The following is a 19,961-nucleotide window of genomic DNA, read 5'->3' on the forward strand; positions in this document are numbered from 1 at the left end:
TTTTTTTTTCTTTTTCTTTTTTCTTTTTTTTTTGGTAAAAAAAAATTTCTGGATCATTTACACTACCCCTATTCGAGAAGAATAAGGCATTTATGTGAATTAGGAATTTCAATCAAAGATGTATCATTACACCAATTGTGTATCAATTCTAACTGCTAATATATATTCCTCGAGATTTACATCGGTCAACCTTCAAATGTTGTTTTAAAAAAGATTCTTAGATATTGTGAAAAACTTATTTTCAACAAACTATATCAAGTTTCCCCATGTGGCAATAGTTCTTGGACAAAAACGGAATAACTTCCGCGGCAAAGAATAATAATTTTTACCCGGCTACAGAAAGGTTTCCTTAATTAGCTCATTGAGAAAACGAACAAATAGCAAACAATAAAGTAATATATTAACTTGAATTGCCATACATAAATAATAATTATAAAAGCTACAAACGTGTATCACACACATGAAAACTATGAGGCTTCGCTGGTAGCGTCATCGGCAGCAGCTTCAGCATCGACGACCTTCCCATTACGTAGCATGTTAACCTCACGTTGGACTAAGCTCAGACTGATACCACGTGAGCCGTCTTCACGTTCGAAGGTATAGTTGGAGGCATCGGCCTCAATATAAACGAGAGCACCCTTACGGACGTACTGCGTAAGGAAGTTAATCTGTGGTTCGTTGAAGACAGTCACGTTGAACCAATTAGTTTGTCCGTCACGACGAGGTTGGGCGGCAATACTGTATTTTATGTAACGCTTGTCATTACCAGTAGTATGTTCGGAGAAGTCTGTACCGATACGACCAACAATTGACATCTTGGCGAAGTCCAGGGCACGTGCAGAAGCGTGCAGTTGGCGGGTTGATCCTCTAGTGAAACGGGAGAGCATTATTGTAATTTAGTCGCAGTAGGTGATGAATGGAGAACACTACTAATACTACTAACGTAGCTTTATTTATTTTTTTAATTTTTTTTTTTAAAATTCTTATTTTATGGATGCCCAATTGTAAGCCACGCGACGCGGGCCGCTATCTGCGGTACACGTGACTGATGTCCTGGGTTCGATCCCTTGCGGTGCGAATGATAACATAACTACTCTGAACTCATTTTTTTTCTTTTCTTACTTACAATTACAATGTCTTTACATAAAATCATAGCTTGGGACTATCTTATGATAGGCCAAAATAATTACCCGCCACCAGAGTTTTTGTAGTATGAACGTCTTTCCAATTACTTCCAAATGGATCGTTTTCATCTATGGCTTGGTAAGATAATCGTATATTATTAGAATCTGTCACAGAATCTTTAATGGAAAATTTCGTAGATATACCACGTTCTGATTCTCTACCAATCCCATCAGTCATGAATCTTGCAATCATTCTTTCTTCTTCTCCTCTTTTCAATACCATAGGCTCACGGAATCTCCATGTAATTCTTCTCTTTTCTTTACTGAACGAACCTTGTGGTTTGGATAATGCACTAGTAGCATTAGCTCCATCCATAGTAACAAATACTACAAAATCTTCCAAGACCAATTGATTGACACTTGCTGGTAAATTGGGGGATAATTTAATAGTCAATACTACACTTGCTTGATGGGGCTCAAATCTCCAAATCGGATGAATGATAATAGGTGCTACTGCATTCTTTTGACTAAATTTGATAGCACCCAGTGTTTTAGAATCGATCAAGCTTGGTACTACTCGGAATTCTTCAGATTCATCCGAACCTGTACGTTCAATAAAGTTAGGGTTCAAAATCAATTTTTCGAAATTATTAATTCCATCAATCTTCATATTGATGCTTACTGGTATAATACCACCATCATTATTGATATAACTCAAAGCGATCTCTCCAATTAATTGACATCCAGTTAATACCCCTTCTTTAAAAGTGGCATTCACTACTTCTGCCACACTTGCATTCAACCCAATCATAGAATTAGCCAATGTAGAATGCTGGAATAAAGATTGACCTGTAATTACACTAGATGAACCTGTAGCTTGAGGTGCCAACATTTTCAATTCACCTGTCATTTGTGGCATGATCCAAGAAGGTCTATTAGGGTTCAAAGTCTTTCTTGCACTGGGAACATTTGGCGGAGTGTTATCCCTAGAATTAGAATGAGATTTATTAGGTTGTAGTGGAGCTTGAGATATAGATAATGTTGGGTTCTCTATATTTTCGGTGGTACCAGTAAAATTGTTGGTATTGTTGATATTATTATTATTATTATTATTATTATTATTACTATTATTGTTGCTATTATTATTTGCCGCCATATAATTTTGAATTGTGTGAGACGTTTGATATAATGATTGAGAACTTGTACGTTCTTTCATTTTTCTAACAGGTGATTCTGACCTTGGAATTGTATTGTTTGTAGAACTATGATCTGTCAAAGTAGGCTTATTATCAGTAGAAATAGGTTTACTTTCTGTAGGCTCATTTTCTAAAATATTAGACTTAGTTTCAGAAAGGGCAGGTTTATTTTCTATAATATTGGACCTACGTTCAACAGTTGATTTACGATCCGTATTCACACGTCTGTTACCAGAGCTAGACGTAGATACACTACCAGCAGCTGAAGTGACACGATTAATATTGTTCTGATATTGATATTGAGATTGAGATTGTATAGTCCTTGTAGAAAGATCTGTATCAGGGATTGGTTCTGATTCATAATCTAACTTCTTACCACGATTTTTATTTCTTCCAAAGATAGAACCCACTTTTGATTTTAAACCTCCTGAAGATTTCCTACTCTTTAAGGATAAATTATTAACTGAATTAGAAAATTCATTATTCATTAAATCTTGAGATGAATTTGAATTCGAGTTTGAACTAGAGAATGTTGAAGTGAATTTCTTATCTAATGCTCCAAAAGCACTCTTTCTTTTTGATTTATCCTTTTGCGGAGATTTAGTATTCACCTTGGAAGGTGAAGTTGAAGTTTGGCTAATAAGATCAATAGATTCATTATGGGTCGAGTTAAATAAAAATGTATAATTATTAGCATCATTAGCAAATCGATCGATTTCTAATTCCGGATTAAATTCTAAAAATTTAGTCATGTTAGTTTCACAGTTTTTAGTATTAGCTAACAGATAATCACTATATCCAGTTTGATAATTTAAAAGAACGTTTTTTAAAATTTCTAATCTATTATAATCAATTGTTTCAAATAATTCAAACAAATATGGACCATTAGATGCCCATTCTTTAGTAGATTGTTCTAAACTACCATCACCGGGATTATTTTTTGAATACATTTCAATCGAAGCTGCAATCTTGGATAATTTTGAATGTAATTTTCTACTTTCATTCCATTTATTATCATTTTCAGTGGAATCCTTTAATGAATGAATGATATTAGAATCAATAGTTTGATAAAAATTATAATTTGATTGAGATTCGATTTTTAATTCATTTATTAATAATTTCCAAAGCGAATTTAATTCACCTAATGAATTGAAGTCAAATTGTAACATTTCTTCAGGTTCTAAAACTTTAGATTCGATCATTTGTTTCTTTAGGATCTCGTTCAAATCCTCGTTATTACTAATGATACGATTCAAGTTCTTCACATAATTATGCTTTAATTTAGAAATTTCAGAGAAAAGCAAATAAAAATTCTTATTTATTAATTTGGCTTGTGATAACCGGATTCGAATAGCCTCTGTAGATTCGTATGGTTCTTTATCAACAAGTATGGTATTTGCATACTTGTTTCTCTCTTGAACTGGATCCATCTTTATAATTGTAGGTGCTGTATTTTGTTATAGTTCAAAGAGATAACGAATGACAAAATAAAATAAAAATAAAGTACAATAATTATAAAAGAATATTAATATATTATTGTGCAGCAAAAAAAAACTTAAAGAAATCAAAATCAAAATGAGATCAATGCTAGAATGTATTAAAAATGTAATTACCAATTAATTAATGATTTAAAAATGTCCATCTCGAACCCCATTTTATCTTTACACGAATTTTCAATAAAAAAAAAATCATCTAATTCTCAAACACGTTATTTGGACAGATCGGGCCATTTTTTTCAATTTTCGGACAGTTTCAAGCTTGAATTAAACAAAAACATTACCAGAAATGGTATCACTCGGCCCGTAATATTCTAAAATGACGCAATAGGATAGGCGGAAGTTTACGACAAATTTATCCGGATTAAGGTAGAAGGGGGGATGAGACAAGGATCAGCGGCTAGAGATCTATGGGGTAAATACGAGAATGCCAATACGCGAGTTATAAGTATACCAAAACGGTATAAACTAGTTATTATTACACTGCCTCTAATGGAGACTATAATATATATATATACATATATATATGCATAAATAAATAAACGATTAAATAATAATAAGAAATTAATTTGTATACGTAAGTAAACAAAATTTTTGGAAAAAAAACGATGACAAAATACGTTGGAATATAATATTATGATAATTTTATAATTATATCTAACAATGAGGAAAAATTAGATGTTAGAGTCTGTGAGGATTGACGCAGATGCAATGAAAGCGCAAATAATTTAATAAACAAATGAGTAAATGGAATAAAAACGGTTTAAAGGCATTTTAATTAAATTAAACGGATTGAATGATATGCCAGTTGAAAAAAGAGGAGTTAAACTAAAAACAAATAAAGTGAAAAGTAATTGTGAAGAAAAAAAACGGAAAGGAAGGACAACAGCAACACCTAATTGCCTGTGAATGGATTCTTTTGTAGATAAGACACTCTATTATCCAAATATTCACACATAGAATCCCATAATGGAGTACCTTGGATATCTTTGTAGAATGCAAAACGAATTGAAGATTTGTCATTTGCATTGCCTTTACATAACGTTTGTAATAAGTTATCGAAACAAAACAATTCCAAATCGAAATCTAAGGCTCTACCAATTGATCTTAAACCGCGGACATGTTGTTGAGTTTCGTGATCGATATATCTACGTTCATGATACAACACCCAGGGTTCATATTTGAAGAATGAAGTGTGACCAAACATGATGCTGATGTCCTTTTCATGGATCAGATTGTCATAGAAATCTCTATCCAAGTTATAATCTGATTTGAAATGATAATAATCGTCATAGTGATCGATGACTTGATTTTTAGCCTTTGAATAATGTTCGTAATCTTGAATGAAGTCATGTTGTAATAACATGATACCTTGGAAGCCCAATTTGGAATCCCAAAACCCATCGAACCCGACTTTTGATTTGACTTGATAATATGGCTTGTTTAGGGTATGAGCAGCAGAAATAAAAGTTTCTTTATCACCTTCACCTGCAGTTCCCTGTGAAAACAATCTATAGTACCAAGCTGGACCATAGAAATTATAATATGCGGCTAATAATAATGTATCTAGATGCTTAGCTTTATTAACGATCATTTGACCTGATTCAGTGGAAGCATCAGGAACAGTTCCAAGAAGATCATGGAATGGGATGGTATTTTTATTTTCGATTTCTTTTTCATTATTTTTATGGACACGAGGAATGGTGTATCTATTTGGTGGAGAAATATCATCTGTACCGTATCTAACTCTTTGATTGATATCTACAGAAACGTTTGCGATGTCATAATACATTGGGTTCGTGACACGTCTCCAAATATCTGGCCAGAGAATCAATCCTGCTTCTTTATAAATATCTGCGTCGAATACATGGTCTAGGGATTTCAAAGGATAATTATCTGAATCTAGAAAGATGATTTCTTTAAAGCTTGATATCAAAAGAGCCATGACTTTAATTTGATAACCCTTTAAACGTAAGTTTTCAGCATAGTGTTTTGGTAGAACATCCTTAAAGAAGACACACTTTGCATTATAATTTGGTAAGAAATTATTACAAAAATCAACTTCATTTTTTTCATCTTGTGGAGGAATAACAACTTCTACAGGTAAGGTGGACCCTGTCTTTCTTAACACTTTAATAACATTCATAGCCAAGACAGAAAACTTCCCACCTCCAATGGTGACAATACCTCTACCGTTGGGGAATATTTGATCAAGGAATTCCGGTTTTGTTAATTCAGACATTTTTGCCTCTAACAACTGAATGAAATTGGAATGAACATATTTCAAGTTATCCAATTGGGGACGTGAAATAGATAAACAATTCAATAAACTATTGAAAGATACTCTCGATAACGAACCTGGAGAATTATCAGTCATGGAAATATCTGATTCTAATTTACATTCTGATCTCTTTGATTGTTTCAAATCTTTTACTGAAGGATTGACTGGCTTACCCCTCGCTATAGCACTAAACATAAAAGTGTAGAAGTTATCCCTAAAATTATTGGACGAATTATCCAGAGCTGCTAAGGGATTATTCTTATCATACAAGTTAGACGTCGATATAGGGATCTGATTATTTTTCCAATTAGAAAACGATACTTGCTGGTAATACAAAGTCTTTGTGTTTTCGTTGATTATATAGAACAGGAAAAATGTAAAGATCAACGACAACGGTATCAATTTTCTATTCCTTCTAACTATAGGGGCCATCTTTGAAATTTTAATATTTATTGCTGATCTTTCTTTTCTTAGGATTTGTTTTTTTTATTTCAAAATTAGACGGCAATTGGAAAGTTTGATATTTGAAAATTTCACTATCGTAAAAAAAAATATATATATTTTTTGAAACTTTGAAAGGTTAAACAGTAAAGCGTTTTAAATAATCAATTGATAGGGAATTACAACGGCAATATAGTCCACTTAGCGTTTGTATGCACCTTAATCGAATCCTTAAAAAAAAAAGAGTATAGAAGACTCAATGTGGAGATGGCAAAAGAAAATGAATGATAAGGAAAGGACTAGTTTATAACTGTAGAATCGAGTAATCGGAATATTATGGTGCAGAAGAGTACCGACCTTTGGATGAAAGGGTCAAAGGATAGACAAATTCATTGGGTATGATCGAAAACACAAGCAATTACCAGTAGCTACAATTGTTCCTCTAAATAAAATATAACTATAATAGAATAGAAAGAAAGTTTATGGATACCTAAGTGCAGTAGGAAAAAAAAAGTAATGTTTTGTTTGAAAAAAATAGAACCAGTAGATGAGGCAAAACATAATCCAGAAAAGTATTTTCTGTTCAAGTGTGAAATTTCACGACGCTTAGATAAATTTGAAGGGCTCAGTTGCCAATGCAGGCCATTGGACCCATCTAATGCTCTGTAACCATTATTGGTAGGCCCACCAAAGAAATCCAAGTACGGCCTACTACCGCAATGGCGTCATTGAAGCACTGGCATGCTTAAAACAGGAACGCGCCTAAATAGGAAAGAAGAGGGGTTTCCTGAAACGTATATGCCTCCGCAAATTATTTACCGTGATCAGACCTAAATAGAGCAACTAGTGCAGATACGGAGTCGGGAAAGTTGGTCACGTGTGACGGGGGCTATTTCAGAGTCCCGAATAAGGAAATTCTACAAACAAGTGTATTGCCAAGATAGGAAAGAATACTTTCCGTAATGGACCTAGGAGGGATTGTTGGAGAATGTTAAGTATAGTTTACGAAAATGGACAGGGATACTCCATATATGGAAACGGGTGAGCCCAGTAAGATCCACACTTTGGGCCAGGGTTTGTAACAACCCTAGGTGAAATATTTTTACAGTTTTTTTCTTTTTTTTCTCTTCTTTTATTTTTAGAGGGTGAAAAAAAGAAGAAAGATATTTTTTCATGGAAATCCGATGATACTGAGGGGAGTATATAAGGACTAGGGATTTTGTCAAAATAGTTAAAAGGATTTTCCATACGAAAAGGTTAGTAGTAAAAAGTGGTACGCCAACATCAAGCAAGCAGTATTAAGTACGAGATCGTCCTTCACTGCTTACTATTATAACTTAGTAGCGGCTATGAAGGCCGAACCTTGGAATCATTATGATGATCAATCAATAATCACTTAAAGCTAGATAGTATCTGACATGGTTGGAAAAAAGTCCAACCATAATGATAGGTGGTTTGTGGAATCTCTCTGATATATGATTCGTTGTAGTACGTAGATTTTCTTATTATAGCTTCTCTTCATATAATTATTTTCTAACGTTGTCTTCGAACAATAGTAAGGTATATACTTTTCATTATGAAACAAATAAACGAATAGAACTAAGAATCGATAATAACTAAGTTAAACTATTTAATAATTATACGTAAATAATTACTGTTATATAATTAGAGTGCGAATGAAGTGATGATAAGGGAGTTCAAAAAATAAAAGTTTGAGTCTGGTCTTATCAATTAAAAGTTCAACTTGGTTCTTCTCCAGTGTCTTCTCTTGGCGTTGTAACGGATAGTGTTGTCAGTTCTTAATCTGATCCATTGTGGCAATGGTCTGTTTTGCTTCTTGGCCTTGGCCAACTTTTGCTTGATTCTGAAACTCTTTTGGGCCTACATGGAAATAAAATAATCAAATTTAAAGAATTTTAAATATGAAATTAGTTTATTGTTAGTATATCATTCAAATATCAAAAAAATTCAATATAACATTTCTTAGCGTAGCAGTACATACAGGCATCGCGGATTGGTTCTGTTAAACACACTTTGTTTTTTAATTTCAACACTATATCAATATATAGTTTATTTAAACATCGTTAATATTTCACTTTTACATTTCGCATTCAAACAAGCAATCTCGGATTTTTGGTAATATTTTGGTTTTCACTATTCAAACTTTCTCTAATCATCTCTTCTCTTGCCGTCTAATTCCCAACGGTACTAAATCTCATCTCTACCCTCGGTCTCCTTCTAAAATTCTCGGCCTCCTTCTAGAGTCTCTCTCTAGACCGAACAAATCTGCGTCTAGCAAATTTCTTTTTTCCCTCTAACTTTCTCTCTCTAGCACCGAGAAAACACCTGGACACCGCCCTCAGCAGCAGGGAACAATTTGCTATCGAGGTTCTCATGAAATTTTCAATTTTTTTTCAAATTTCGGCGTTTATTCTACTGGGCTTCTCTTGAGAATTGTTATGCAAATATTATTCAATAATCATTATTGTACTACTAGTTAATAATTATTTTATTAAAATAATATATATTATAATTGCTTATATTTATCTTCTCGTTTCATGAGGCTTTAATCCTTGTAGACTACCAGAAATAACATTATATACCAAAGATGACTAGAACTTCTGTCTTAGCCGATGCTTTAAATGCTATTAACAACGCCGAAAAGACTGGTAAACGTCAAGTTATGATTAGACCATCTTCTAAGGTCATCATCAAGTTCTTACAAGTTATCCAAAAGCATGGTTACATTGGTGAATTCGAATACATTGACGACCACAGATCTGGTAAGATCGTTATCCAATTGAACGGTAGATTGAACAAGGTCGGTGTTATTTCTCCAAGATTCAACGTCAAGATTGCTGATATTGAAAAATGGACTGAAAACTTATTACCAGCCAGACAATTCGGTTACGTTATCTTGACTACTTCCGCTGGTATCATGGACCACGAAGAAGCTAGAAGAAAGCACGTTTCCGGTAAGATTTTAGGTTTCGTCTACTAAGCGAATTTTTATTATAAAATATTTAGAAATTTTTAAAAATCTATTCTATATTTAATTATTTTTTTAGTAGTATATTTAATCTAATAACCTATTTGTAAGCATCATAAATTAAATTCTATTATAATTATAATATTCATTAAACATATATGTACTTGTATATATATTTAAAACCATTGAACGAGTTAGTAATATTTGTTTGATATGCTTAAGAGAGTTTGATTATTTAATAGTCATATATAAATTTATAGATATATAGAGAACAGAAAAGAAAATAGTGCTGTAAAATATATTGTAAATAATAACGACCAAATCATAATCTTCTACCTCTTCTACCACCCTTCTTTCTGGTGGAGTCAGATGGAACTGGAGTAACATCTTCAATTCTACCAATTCTCAAACCGGATCTAGCCAAAGCTCTTAAAGCAGCTTGACCACCTGGACCTGGGGTCTTGGTTCTAGTACCACCAGTAGCTCTAATTTTAACATGGACGGCAGTGATACCAACTTCCTTACACTTGGCAGCAACATCTTGGGCAGCTAACATAGCAGCGTATGGAGAAGATTCATCTCTATCAGCCTTAACTTTCATACCACCAGTAACTCTGCAGATGGTTTCCTTACCAGATAAATCAGTAACATGGACGAAAGTATCGTTGAAGGAAGCAAAAATTCTAGCAACACCAAAGACTTGGGAAGCGTCACGGGATTGAACAACGGCGGACATTTTTGATACTTGTATCTTTTAAAGGTTCACCAAAAATTTAATTGTATAAAAATTGTTTATTTTTAAACAATCATTATTTAATAATATATTCCAAAATTGATGTCATATTTTGGGATAATAGATTTGACAATTGGAATTTTCCAACTACTACTTCTCGCTTCAGTATGATTTCGGCTCTCATTACAAAGTTTCAATTGAAAAAAAATAGAAAAAAAAAATTGTAAAAAATTACATAGTGACACGAGAAAACATCTGAACACCGCACTATACGGACAGTCCGTAATTAGTTTTTTTCCATCCGATTTTTTTCAGAATCATTTTATTTTTTTTTAAAAATACTAGCCTTTTTACCCTTTTTATGATTGACATACTTAGAAATTACCTTGGCGGTTAATTGATAGACATATTTACTTTGCAACGACACATAGCGTTAAACGTTACCTGTAAACAAATAACTTATAAAACAAGAACCGTGTAATACAGATAAGTGTAATAATACTTATTTAAATAGAAAAAGAAGCATAAGGTTTAAAAATTTGTTAGATCCTTCTGGTTGACAATATATGTATTGCTTTTGAACATATGCAGTCATTTAAGATCTTCATAATAATGCTTTATCTCGGAAAAGTTGTAGAGAAAGTAGAGCCTGTTATATTTCTCAAGAAATAGTCACCAACTTCCTACAATAATACTTTTCCTTGTAAATGTAAAACAGTTCTTTTAAAAAAAACTCAAAAAAGAGAATAGTATAAAAAATAGAAAATTTTTGTAAATGTGCATTAATTGTTTCTTTTATAGTTGTGATATCGAAAAAATTACCCGGGCTACTTAGATTTCCCCGAAGCAATATTCTCGGATTATTAATTCTTGAAATTTCAATAGTTCAAAAAAGGTTAGTTATAATTTAGATTTTAATAGGTCTTCATGAGGAGACTATATATAGTCTGTATGACACACTCTTGAACCTCTAGCTTTCCTTGTAAAATACTTTATTCCATTGAAATCATAATATTATCCTTTTCTATCCCTTTTGTGTTTGCTATTAAAGATGATTTTAATTCAATTTGCTCTTCTCTTCATATCAATTATTAATTTGTCCATTTCTACTAGTATTAATTGCAAATTTGATACTTCTCCACATAGTATTGATGCTAGATTAGTTTCAAGAGTAGAATTTAAATTGATCCAAATAAATAATTACACTTCTCAATTGCCATATAAGGCAATAACTGGCTTATCCGATGTTAGTGGGAACTTCAGCTTTGATGATTTACCAATAAACCAAGGTATTAATGAAACAACTAATTTTGTATTAATGTCATCATCAATTGATTATAATTTAAAACCAAATAGAATATTGATTCAATTTACCAACCTCGTTTATCCAAATGAAACAATTGAATTGAAAGTTAAAGCATTTAAAAATTATTTTGGAAGAGAATATATTGCCAATCCTAAAGCTATTAATCCAGATCAATTAGTTGAAATATCAGTTGATCCATATATCAGACTATCTTTAGTCCATGAGGCATCGAGCAGACTCTATTACCAATATAGATCTGGATCTTTATTAACAAGCGGACCATTGGGTAATATTTTAAATTCTCCTTGGAAGATTGCTGGTATAATAGTCGTACTATCCATTATGATATTCCCTACGCTAATTGAAAAATTAGATCCAGCAGCTTCTGAATTAATGAAAGAAGAGGCATTAAAAAAGAAAAAGGAACAATACGTTGTTAAAAAGTAATTTATAATTTAAACTGTATTAATTATATATTAGATTTTTACGTTTATCTTTGTAGCATTTGAAATACACATTAATAATTTATTTTTACATTCTACATTCGTATTTCATAAGTGCATTTGTTATAATCAAGCATTATTTTAACATTTTTTTATTTAAACAATAAAAATTACGTTATTTATTTGTAATACTATTAAATCTTTCCAACTTACTAAAAAATGCAAGATCAATTTGTAACTTCGTATATTATTTGCATCATTATACGAAGACTAAACCCTTAATATCCTTTTATTTAGTTTAGTAAACCCTGGCTTCCGGGTAAATTTTCCCTTTTTTCATTTTCAAAATGATTTAAGAATTTTTTAGGAAAATCAATTTATAGATCTATATGAAGATGATTCAAAATTTGGGGGATGTTTTATGCAAAAAACGCTACAAATTTATTATCAACGAGTATATAATTATATTGGACCCTTCGTAACTGAAGATATAGATAATCAATAGGAATTCAATAGTATAAATTGTATTTTTAATTCCTTTTTTCCAAATTCAGATTCATATTTTATGGCGGTTAAGCATAGTTCTAGGTGAATAAAGTAACTAACAACAGTGGCAAGATACTAGCCCTTGAATAATAAAAATAATGGAATTTATAGATACTCTGGATCAGCTATTAATATTAGATCCTATAGATCCTAACATCACAAAATGCCCTCATTTTGCAGAAATTATTACCAATTATGAAAAATTAAATAATGAAAGCATTAATTTTAACAGCAAAAGGAGAAATAAGAGTAATTCAATATCCACTAATAATAGCATACCTAATGAATCTACTCATTCTAGTAACAATAATATATCTAGGAATATCAGTAGCAGCTTTCTTGATACTAATAACAGTCTCATTACTTTCATTGACTGGGAATTATCTACTCGGTTTAAATTATCTAATATATCCAACAATTTCAATTACAATTCAGACCTTTGGCCAAAAGTTTTTACTAAAAATTTTCTATTGAAGTTTTCTAATTCATACGCCGTACTTTTACAGATATTAATCTCCCTGATGAATATATCGTTATTAAACAAACAGTTACTGCCAAAAAAATTACCCTTCATAAAAGATTTAATTTTAAAATTATTAAAAGACAATAATTATTCAGTTGAGGGTAATCTCACAAGAGATATTAAAAGATTGATCGAGGATAAGCTAATTGATTTAATTACGCAAATTCTTTCGGTTAATTCATCCCCTAAAGATTTCATATATTTATATTCAAACTTCAAAATAAAATCTTTTCAAAATGTATTAAACATTTTATCCAATCAATTAATCGATCCACTCTCATCGAATTATCTATATTTTGAAAATGCTTACGATACTTTAAATTTAATCAATCAAAATCCAAATTCGCCCCCTAACTCGAAAAATAACTATACACTGCATTTTTTCATAGAATTAAATGATACAAAATCAAACAGATTAATAACAATCAATAATGAAATATATTTAGAGGTTAGAAATAATCAGTGCTGCTTGGCTACTGATGAATTTGTCATTGCATTATTTGACGGATTTAACTTCGAGACTGATATATTATATTCTATTACATTCATTATAAATTCAATAACAAACGAAATAATATTATTCATAGACGGAAATTTTATAAACCAACTTCCAATATTAATTACAAACTCATTAATTAATATTAAATTTATCGAGATTGGCTCAATATTATGCTCATTTAAACTATTTAAGTTTTTCATTTTCCATGATATACTATCTAATTCAATTATACACCTGTTACATGCAATTGGTAACTCAAATTCATTTGATTACAATAACGATCATTATAGTGATAATAATATATTAACTCAAAAACATAGCTTGCCTAAATCTTATTTTAATAATGATACTAATACTTCAGATGAGCTGTTTAATGTTAGATCAACTTTTGGTGATGCATTTCTTGAGAAAATATTCAATAAAATAAACAGTGATACAACTTCAATTAATTCCTCTGATAGCACTGATATAAGTAGTGACAATGATACTCAACGCAATGAGCTTATTAAAAAGGAAGAATTTATGAGAGATATAAAAACTCTAAACAAAAATCTATTGCTATTAAATTATAGTCCTAATAACATTATTTATCAAAATTATAAAGAAAATTTAAATAGTTGTTGGGGTGATGAAACCTTTGTTATTAAATCGGGAAGAGTTGCAACAAATAATTCAATAAATAATTGCTATTATTACAAATCATCTAACACATTAACCAGTTTTATTTCAATCAACTGTTATCAGTTTATATTATGCAACTTATCAATTGTGAGCACTATGGAGGAGGTTTATGATTACATTAATCATCTAATAATATTATTAAGAAATTACTATCTAAAAAATTGGTTTGAAAAAGAATACGGGTTTACTTTATTATCCCATATTTTGTCGAGTAGAGTAATAGAAAGACTGAAAAAGCCACTACCAATTCAATTCTTAAATTTGTTTTTAAAATTTTGCGGTTGGGATTTAGTGGATATTACAAAGTCTTTAATTATTAATGAAATGGCATATAAACATCTGGTGCTAAATATGGACCTGTGGTATTTTGAATGTTCGACAATAAGCAGATCAAGATCAAATTCTAATATACTATTAGAATTGAATAGTATCAATAGCGCAACTCATTCAAGAACTAACTCAAATCTTAACAATGATCATTCAACATCAAATGTAAATAACACACGATCAAATTCAAACATACACTTAACTCCTGGTCCAATAAATAATGATTGTACTACTAATAATTCAAGTAGTTTGGGACAAGGTGAGTTAGAAATTATTAGATTCTTAACTTTTCAAATTACTAATTTAATAGAAAATTCTCAATATAAACATTATAATTCAAAGAAATTACGATCGATGAATGTATTAGATGAACTATGCCATTACCAGCATTTACTAATATTTCGAAACTCTGATTCAAAAATAATTGAGCAGTTAAAAAATGAATTCTGTAGTGTTTATTATACTCTGTTAATGGATAACTTAACAAAAGTTAATATCCAAAAAATTCTAAATTTTGCATATTATGAGTTAAATTGTGGTAGCTTTATTTTATTTCAACTATCATTAAAAGCTCTAGATAAACTTTTTGTTGAAAACATAAAAAAAAATCATAACAAGCATTTGCAAATCATTTCTGAGAGCATATCCCCTAAATTTTTATTATTACTATTAGATGAATTAATTCTAAACGAAAGAGATTGTTCAAGATGCCTAAGCCTTGTTTTAAAGGTTTTGTTATCTAATCAAAAAATTTTGGTGAAGTTCATCAAAAATACAGGATTTGAACTGTTATTTGATATATTAAAAAATATTCCAAATCATAAATTTGAAGAGATTATCTATATTCTTTTCCAATTTGCTATTGGAAATATTCAACTCCATGTCGATGATCTCGACTCTGAAAGTTGTAAAGGCCTAAAAAATGACCCCAACTTTAATTCATCTAAGCTTGTTATCAGAAACAAAGATTGTATATATCTTGCCTGTGAACTATTTGAGTGGACAATTAATCATAATTTAGATTATGATTTAGATGAATTTCTTTCCAAATTTATTTCCAAACTATCTCATCTTAGCGAGCTAGAAGTAAATATTCATAGTTTTGACCCAAGAGCAAGCAACACGTTAGTACTATTATCTGACTGTTTAATTACCCTAACAGATGCAAAATATAAGGATAGATTTGAAGATTCGATTGAAGCAATTAAAATTTTGATCTTTACGTTTTTTGAGAAAGCTCTTCGTGAATTAAACAATATTGAGTATTGTAACTTCATTTCTTCACTTCTCTGCTCCAAAACTTCTCAATCCAATATTTTAGGATATTCATCAAAAAGAAATGGTTATTTACAAGTTTCATTTTTCCAGAAGATATTTCCATCCATCTTAGAGAAATTATTGGACGCAAGTAATGAGTTTTCAATTAAACTATTAACTTGTCCTTATATGCTAATCAATTTAATAAATACATATGCTGAACTAAAGCATTTCTTTCCAATTATAAAAATGAAGGTTGAATTTTATCATTTAATTATGACTAGTTTAATGCGATCCATCAAAATTTTTCAATCAAGTGACATTAGACGCTTCAAAAATATATCAAAGGTTTCTTTAAGAAGGCAAGTTTTATTATTTCAATCAACTATTATATTTTTGATATTTAACTCAACTTCAGAATGGAGTAATGAATTAGAAAAAATGCTATTGATGGAAATACTAGATCATAAATATATCTTATTCAAGGAAAAGGAACCAATATATGATGGTGATTTATTGTTTATGCTTGTTCTATTTTTAAAAATTCGAATCAATCGTGAAGTGAACAGAACATTGAATTTTGAATGTACGAAAATGATATTCGAATTTCAAAAAAGGCCCTCTGTGAAGAAAAACGTTTTTGAAATGATTTATGCTCCTGAAGAATTTTCTATTATGAGTAGAGTGTTTCTAGCAGAACAAAATACTGCAATATCAATTTTAGTTGCTAACCAAGCTGCTTCAAATTCTAACGAGAGGGTATCATTTGTACAAGATATAATTAACTTGCTGAGACTAGAACCTGACTGGAAGTTAACTGAAGTAGAACAAGTGAAATTACAAATTTCACAATTTAAACAACATAAAATGGATAGAAAGTACAAAAATATTGAAACTATTCATGAATTATTTCAGGAGGATAATAAATTGTTAGATACAAAAATGCAAACAATTAGTAGAAAATTATTTTCAAATTTCTTAACAGATCTAGAAGAAGATAATATGATCAATAACAATAAATTTGGATTTCTACTATTTAAATTTAAAAATTTACTGGAGGATTATGAAGGTAAATCCCACTTATTTGATTGGAAGTTAGATTCAGTAGAAGATTATAATAAAACAAAGAGAAGACTATTACCTTTCTGGGAACCAAATCTAGATTACCATCCGTTAATGCTAGATAATAGAAATAAAATGGGAAAAGAATCCCAAGAACATGATAATTTTAAAAGAAGGTCAAGCGGTAGTAGCATGATTTCTTATGATGTTGTTTCCAATATAGATACAGACGTGACAGAGCAAATAAACACTGGCCAGAAAGACGAAAACAGAAAAATATTAAAAATTTTGAAGCCGAATGATTACATCAAACAAATTTGGAACTGTAGTTTGGTAATTGGTTTAGATGTGAGAGAGGGTATTTTAATTCTTGGTGGAACTCATCTATATTTTATAAGTCACTACTATTATTCAAAGACTAAAAAATGCGTATTGAACTTGGATGAAGTACCAAATAATTTGCGTGACCCTGCTGTTACGTTAATTAATGGTGACAGTATCAAGGATGCCCCAGAATTATCTTACCATGAAGTACGCACGTGGAATTTACATAATCTCGCTTATTCTACAAAACGGCCATTTTTATTAAGGGATGTTGGATTAGAGTTGCTATTCGAAGATGGTACTACCAGTTTTTTCTGTTTTTCATCAGGAAATTACAGAAATAAAGTCTATACTTCTCTAGAAACTAATTATAAACTAGCAGATATGGATCCTGTTCTGGCCAAGACATTAGAAGAAGTAAACAAAAGAAGTCAATCAGTTAATTCTAAAAATGGTATAGTAAAAGAATCTTTTACTATGAGAGTAGTAAATGCTATTTCTTCCACATCATCATCAACTTTAGAGTATGAGGCTACTGAATTATGGAAAAAAGGTGAATTATCAAACTTTTACTATTTAATTATCTTGAATGTTTTAGCAGGCCGTACTTTCAATGATCTTACACAATATCCTGTCTTTCCATGGGTTCTATCCGATTATGAAAGTGATTCAATTGATTTAGCAAGTGAGTCATCATACAGAGACTTATCGAAACCAATGGGTGCACAATCTGAGAAGAGGTGTTCTCAGTTTGTTGAACGTTATGAAGCGCTATCTGAAATGGCCTCTGATGATACTACCCATCCATTCCATTATGGTACACACTACTCATCTGCAATGATCGTATCATCTTATATGATAAGATTAAAGCCTTTTGTGGACTCATACTTATTATTACAAGATGGAAAATATGGAGTTGCAGATCGACTATTTAGTTCAATTGCTAGAGCATGGAAATCTTCAGCAATTGAAAATACTACTGATGTTAGAGAGCTAATTCCAGAGTTCTTTTTTCTTCCTGAATTCTTGTTAAATTTAAATAAGTATGAGTTTGGGAAGGATCAAAATGGTGTTGAGGTTGATAACGTTGTTTTGCCAAATTGGGCAAAAAACGATTCAAAAATTTTTATTAAGAAGAATAGGGAAGCACTAGAATCATCGTATGTGTCAGAACATTTACATGAATGGATTGATTTAATATTTGGTTATAAACAAAGAGGTGAACATGCAGTTCAAGCAGTAAATGTGTTTGACAGACTAAGCTACCCAGGTGCCGTAAATTTAGAAAATATTGATAATGACTTAGAACGTAGATCAATCACTGCAATAATTCATAATTTTGGTCAAACACCATTGCAGATTTTCCAGAAACCCCATCCTAAGAGAGAATTTACCGGTATACATCAAATATCTACTGATCTCTGGGATCAATTGGGAGAAACACCAACATCCCTTCAATCTATTGGTGATAAAGTTTTTCACATTGGTCCAAATAGTAACAATAATGACTATAATGCATTTAAATTTTTAGATATTGAATTATTAATGAATGGAACCTTCCATACTTTGAAGTTAGAATCGTTTGGAAATTTGAGAATTGGTTCTAAATTATTCGAAGGTATTCATACATGCGAATTAACGTCTTTTGCCTACTATAAAAATACATTGTTCTTAACTGGAGACAAGTTTGGCTTAATAAAATTATGGAAATATCTGGATAAAGCAGCTGAGCCTCAGATCATGTATAGTAGTTCATTTTATGGTCATCTATGCGCAATTCTTGAAATGTATATTTATGAAGATAATAGTGTCCTTTTATCTCTAGATTCTGACGGTGAAACTTATATTTGGGACATTATTAACAGTCAAAGAATACGAAGAATTAATAATAATGTCTTGCATTGCGCAATATGCAAATGCAAGGGGACAATCGCGACGTATAACAAATACAAAACTCTATCTTTATTTAATATAAATGGTATGGAGTATTGCAATATAAAGCTGAATTTCCATGAAAAGGTTTCATGCTTGAAATTTTTAGATTTTAGCTCACTAGAATTGGGTAATAGACGACATCAATATTGGAAAGAAGAAGACATTCTTTTTGTCGGATTTGAGAATGGTTTATTGAAAATTTATGAATTATTCTTAAATGAGGAAAGTAAATGGGATATAAGATTGTTGAAAGATTTAAATACTGGAATTCGGAGTAAAATAACATGTATTGAACCAAGTTTAAAAATAGATCGTATTATTAAAAAAGAACAAGACAATGAATATATTGATATGTTAAGAATGGAAATAGTTATTGGTGATGAAGAAGGGACAATTCATATATGGAATTGTTCTCCAGAGCAAAACTAAAAATAGGTTATTAGCTCTAAATTGACATTAATTATTAATGGTTATGTGGATATATATACTCTTGTGCCCACCATTTTATAGCCATTGAGTAGCCTTATATATCTATTACATTTATAGATCATAACTAATGAATAGATACAACTTTGATATTTCCAGGTTAGTATAAGAAGGTAAAATATAAGTATAGCCAAATTATTTCTGAAGAATAAATAATATAATTTATGCATGATAAAGTACGTACTTTATCGAGTTTATTTGTAAGAGATAATACAAGATCATTTTGAGTTCTAGAAATTCGTATGTCTATGTATTTGTAACCTTGAATATTTATAATACAAATTAATGCTACAAACTAGTGATGAAACTGTT

At 30.7% G+C, this 19,961-nt stretch overlaps 8 protein-coding genes across 8 annotated transcripts; 3 read left to right on the forward strand and 5 right to left on the reverse strand.

Annotated features, from left to right (window-relative positions):
• Positions 1–467: 467 nt before the first annotated feature.
• Positions 468–887, reverse strand: RIM1 (Rim1p; the record flags this gene model as incomplete). Its single annotated transcript, XM_004180272.1, has 1 exon — positions 468–887. The coding sequence occupies one exon, from the start codon at positions 885–887 to the stop codon at positions 468–470; it is 420 nt and encodes a 139-aa protein (XP_004180320.1).
• A 280-nt stretch (positions 888–1,167) lies between these two features.
• Positions 1,168–3,750, reverse strand: SYP1 (Syp1p; the record flags this gene model as incomplete). Its single annotated transcript, XM_004180273.1, has 1 exon — positions 1,168–3,750. The coding sequence occupies one exon, from the start codon at positions 3,748–3,750 to the stop codon at positions 1,168–1,170; it is 2,583 nt and encodes an 860-aa protein (XP_004180321.1).
• A 961-nt stretch (positions 3,751–4,711) lies between these two features.
• TBLA0D03030 (alpha-mannosyltransferase) lies at positions 4,712–6,529 on the reverse strand (the record flags this gene model as incomplete). The annotated part of the gene is made up of 1 exon (XM_004180274.1): positions 4,712–6,529. The coding sequence occupies one exon, from the start codon at positions 6,527–6,529 to the stop codon at positions 4,712–4,714; it is 1,818 nt and encodes a 605-aa protein (XP_004180322.1).
• Positions 6,530–8,269: 1,740 nt separating this feature from the next.
• On the reverse strand, positions 8,270–8,546 carry RPL39 (60S ribosomal protein eL39; the record flags this gene model as incomplete). The annotated part of the gene is made up of 2 exons (XM_004180275.1): positions 8,270–8,419; positions 8,541–8,546. The coding sequence occupies 2 exons, from the start codon at positions 8,544–8,546 to the stop codon at positions 8,270–8,272; spliced, it is 156 nt and encodes a 51-aa protein (XP_004180323.1).
• A 600-nt stretch (positions 8,547–9,146) lies between these two features.
• On the forward strand, positions 9,147–9,539 carry RPS22A (40S ribosomal protein uS8; the record flags this gene model as incomplete). The annotated part of the gene is made up of 1 exon (XM_004180276.1): positions 9,147–9,539. The coding sequence occupies one exon, from the start codon at positions 9,147–9,149 to the stop codon at positions 9,537–9,539; it is 393 nt and encodes a 130-aa protein (XP_004180324.1).
• Positions 9,540–9,849: 310 nt separating this feature from the next.
• On the reverse strand, positions 9,850–10,263 carry TBLA0D03060 (40S ribosomal protein uS11; the record flags this gene model as incomplete). The annotated part of the gene is made up of 1 exon (XM_004180277.1): positions 9,850–10,263. One exon carries the CDS (start codon positions 10,261–10,263, stop codon positions 9,850–9,852), a length of 414 nt encoding a protein of 137 aa, XP_004180325.1.
• A 1,048-nt stretch (positions 10,264–11,311) lies between these two features.
• On the forward strand, positions 11,312–12,013 carry SOP4 (Sop4p; the record flags this gene model as incomplete). Its single annotated transcript, XM_004180278.1, has 1 exon — positions 11,312–12,013. One exon carries the CDS (start codon positions 11,312–11,314, stop codon positions 12,011–12,013), a length of 702 nt encoding a protein of 233 aa, XP_004180326.1.
• Positions 12,014–12,653: 640 nt separating this feature from the next.
• Positions 12,654–19,592, forward strand: BPH1 (Bph1p; the record flags this gene model as incomplete). The annotated part of the gene is made up of 1 exon (XM_004180279.1): positions 12,654–19,592. One exon carries the CDS (start codon positions 12,654–12,656, stop codon positions 19,590–19,592), a length of 6,939 nt encoding a protein of 2,312 aa, XP_004180327.1.
• Between the last annotated feature and the right edge of the window lie 369 nt (positions 19,593–19,961).

The sequence above is a fragment of the Henningerozyma blattae genome, chromosome 4 (genome assembly GCF_000315915.1).
Source record: "Henningerozyma blattae CBS 6284 chromosome 4, complete genome".
Classification (NCBI taxonomy): domain Eukaryota; kingdom Fungi; phylum Ascomycota; class Saccharomycetes; order Saccharomycetales; family Saccharomycetaceae; genus Henningerozyma; species Henningerozyma blattae.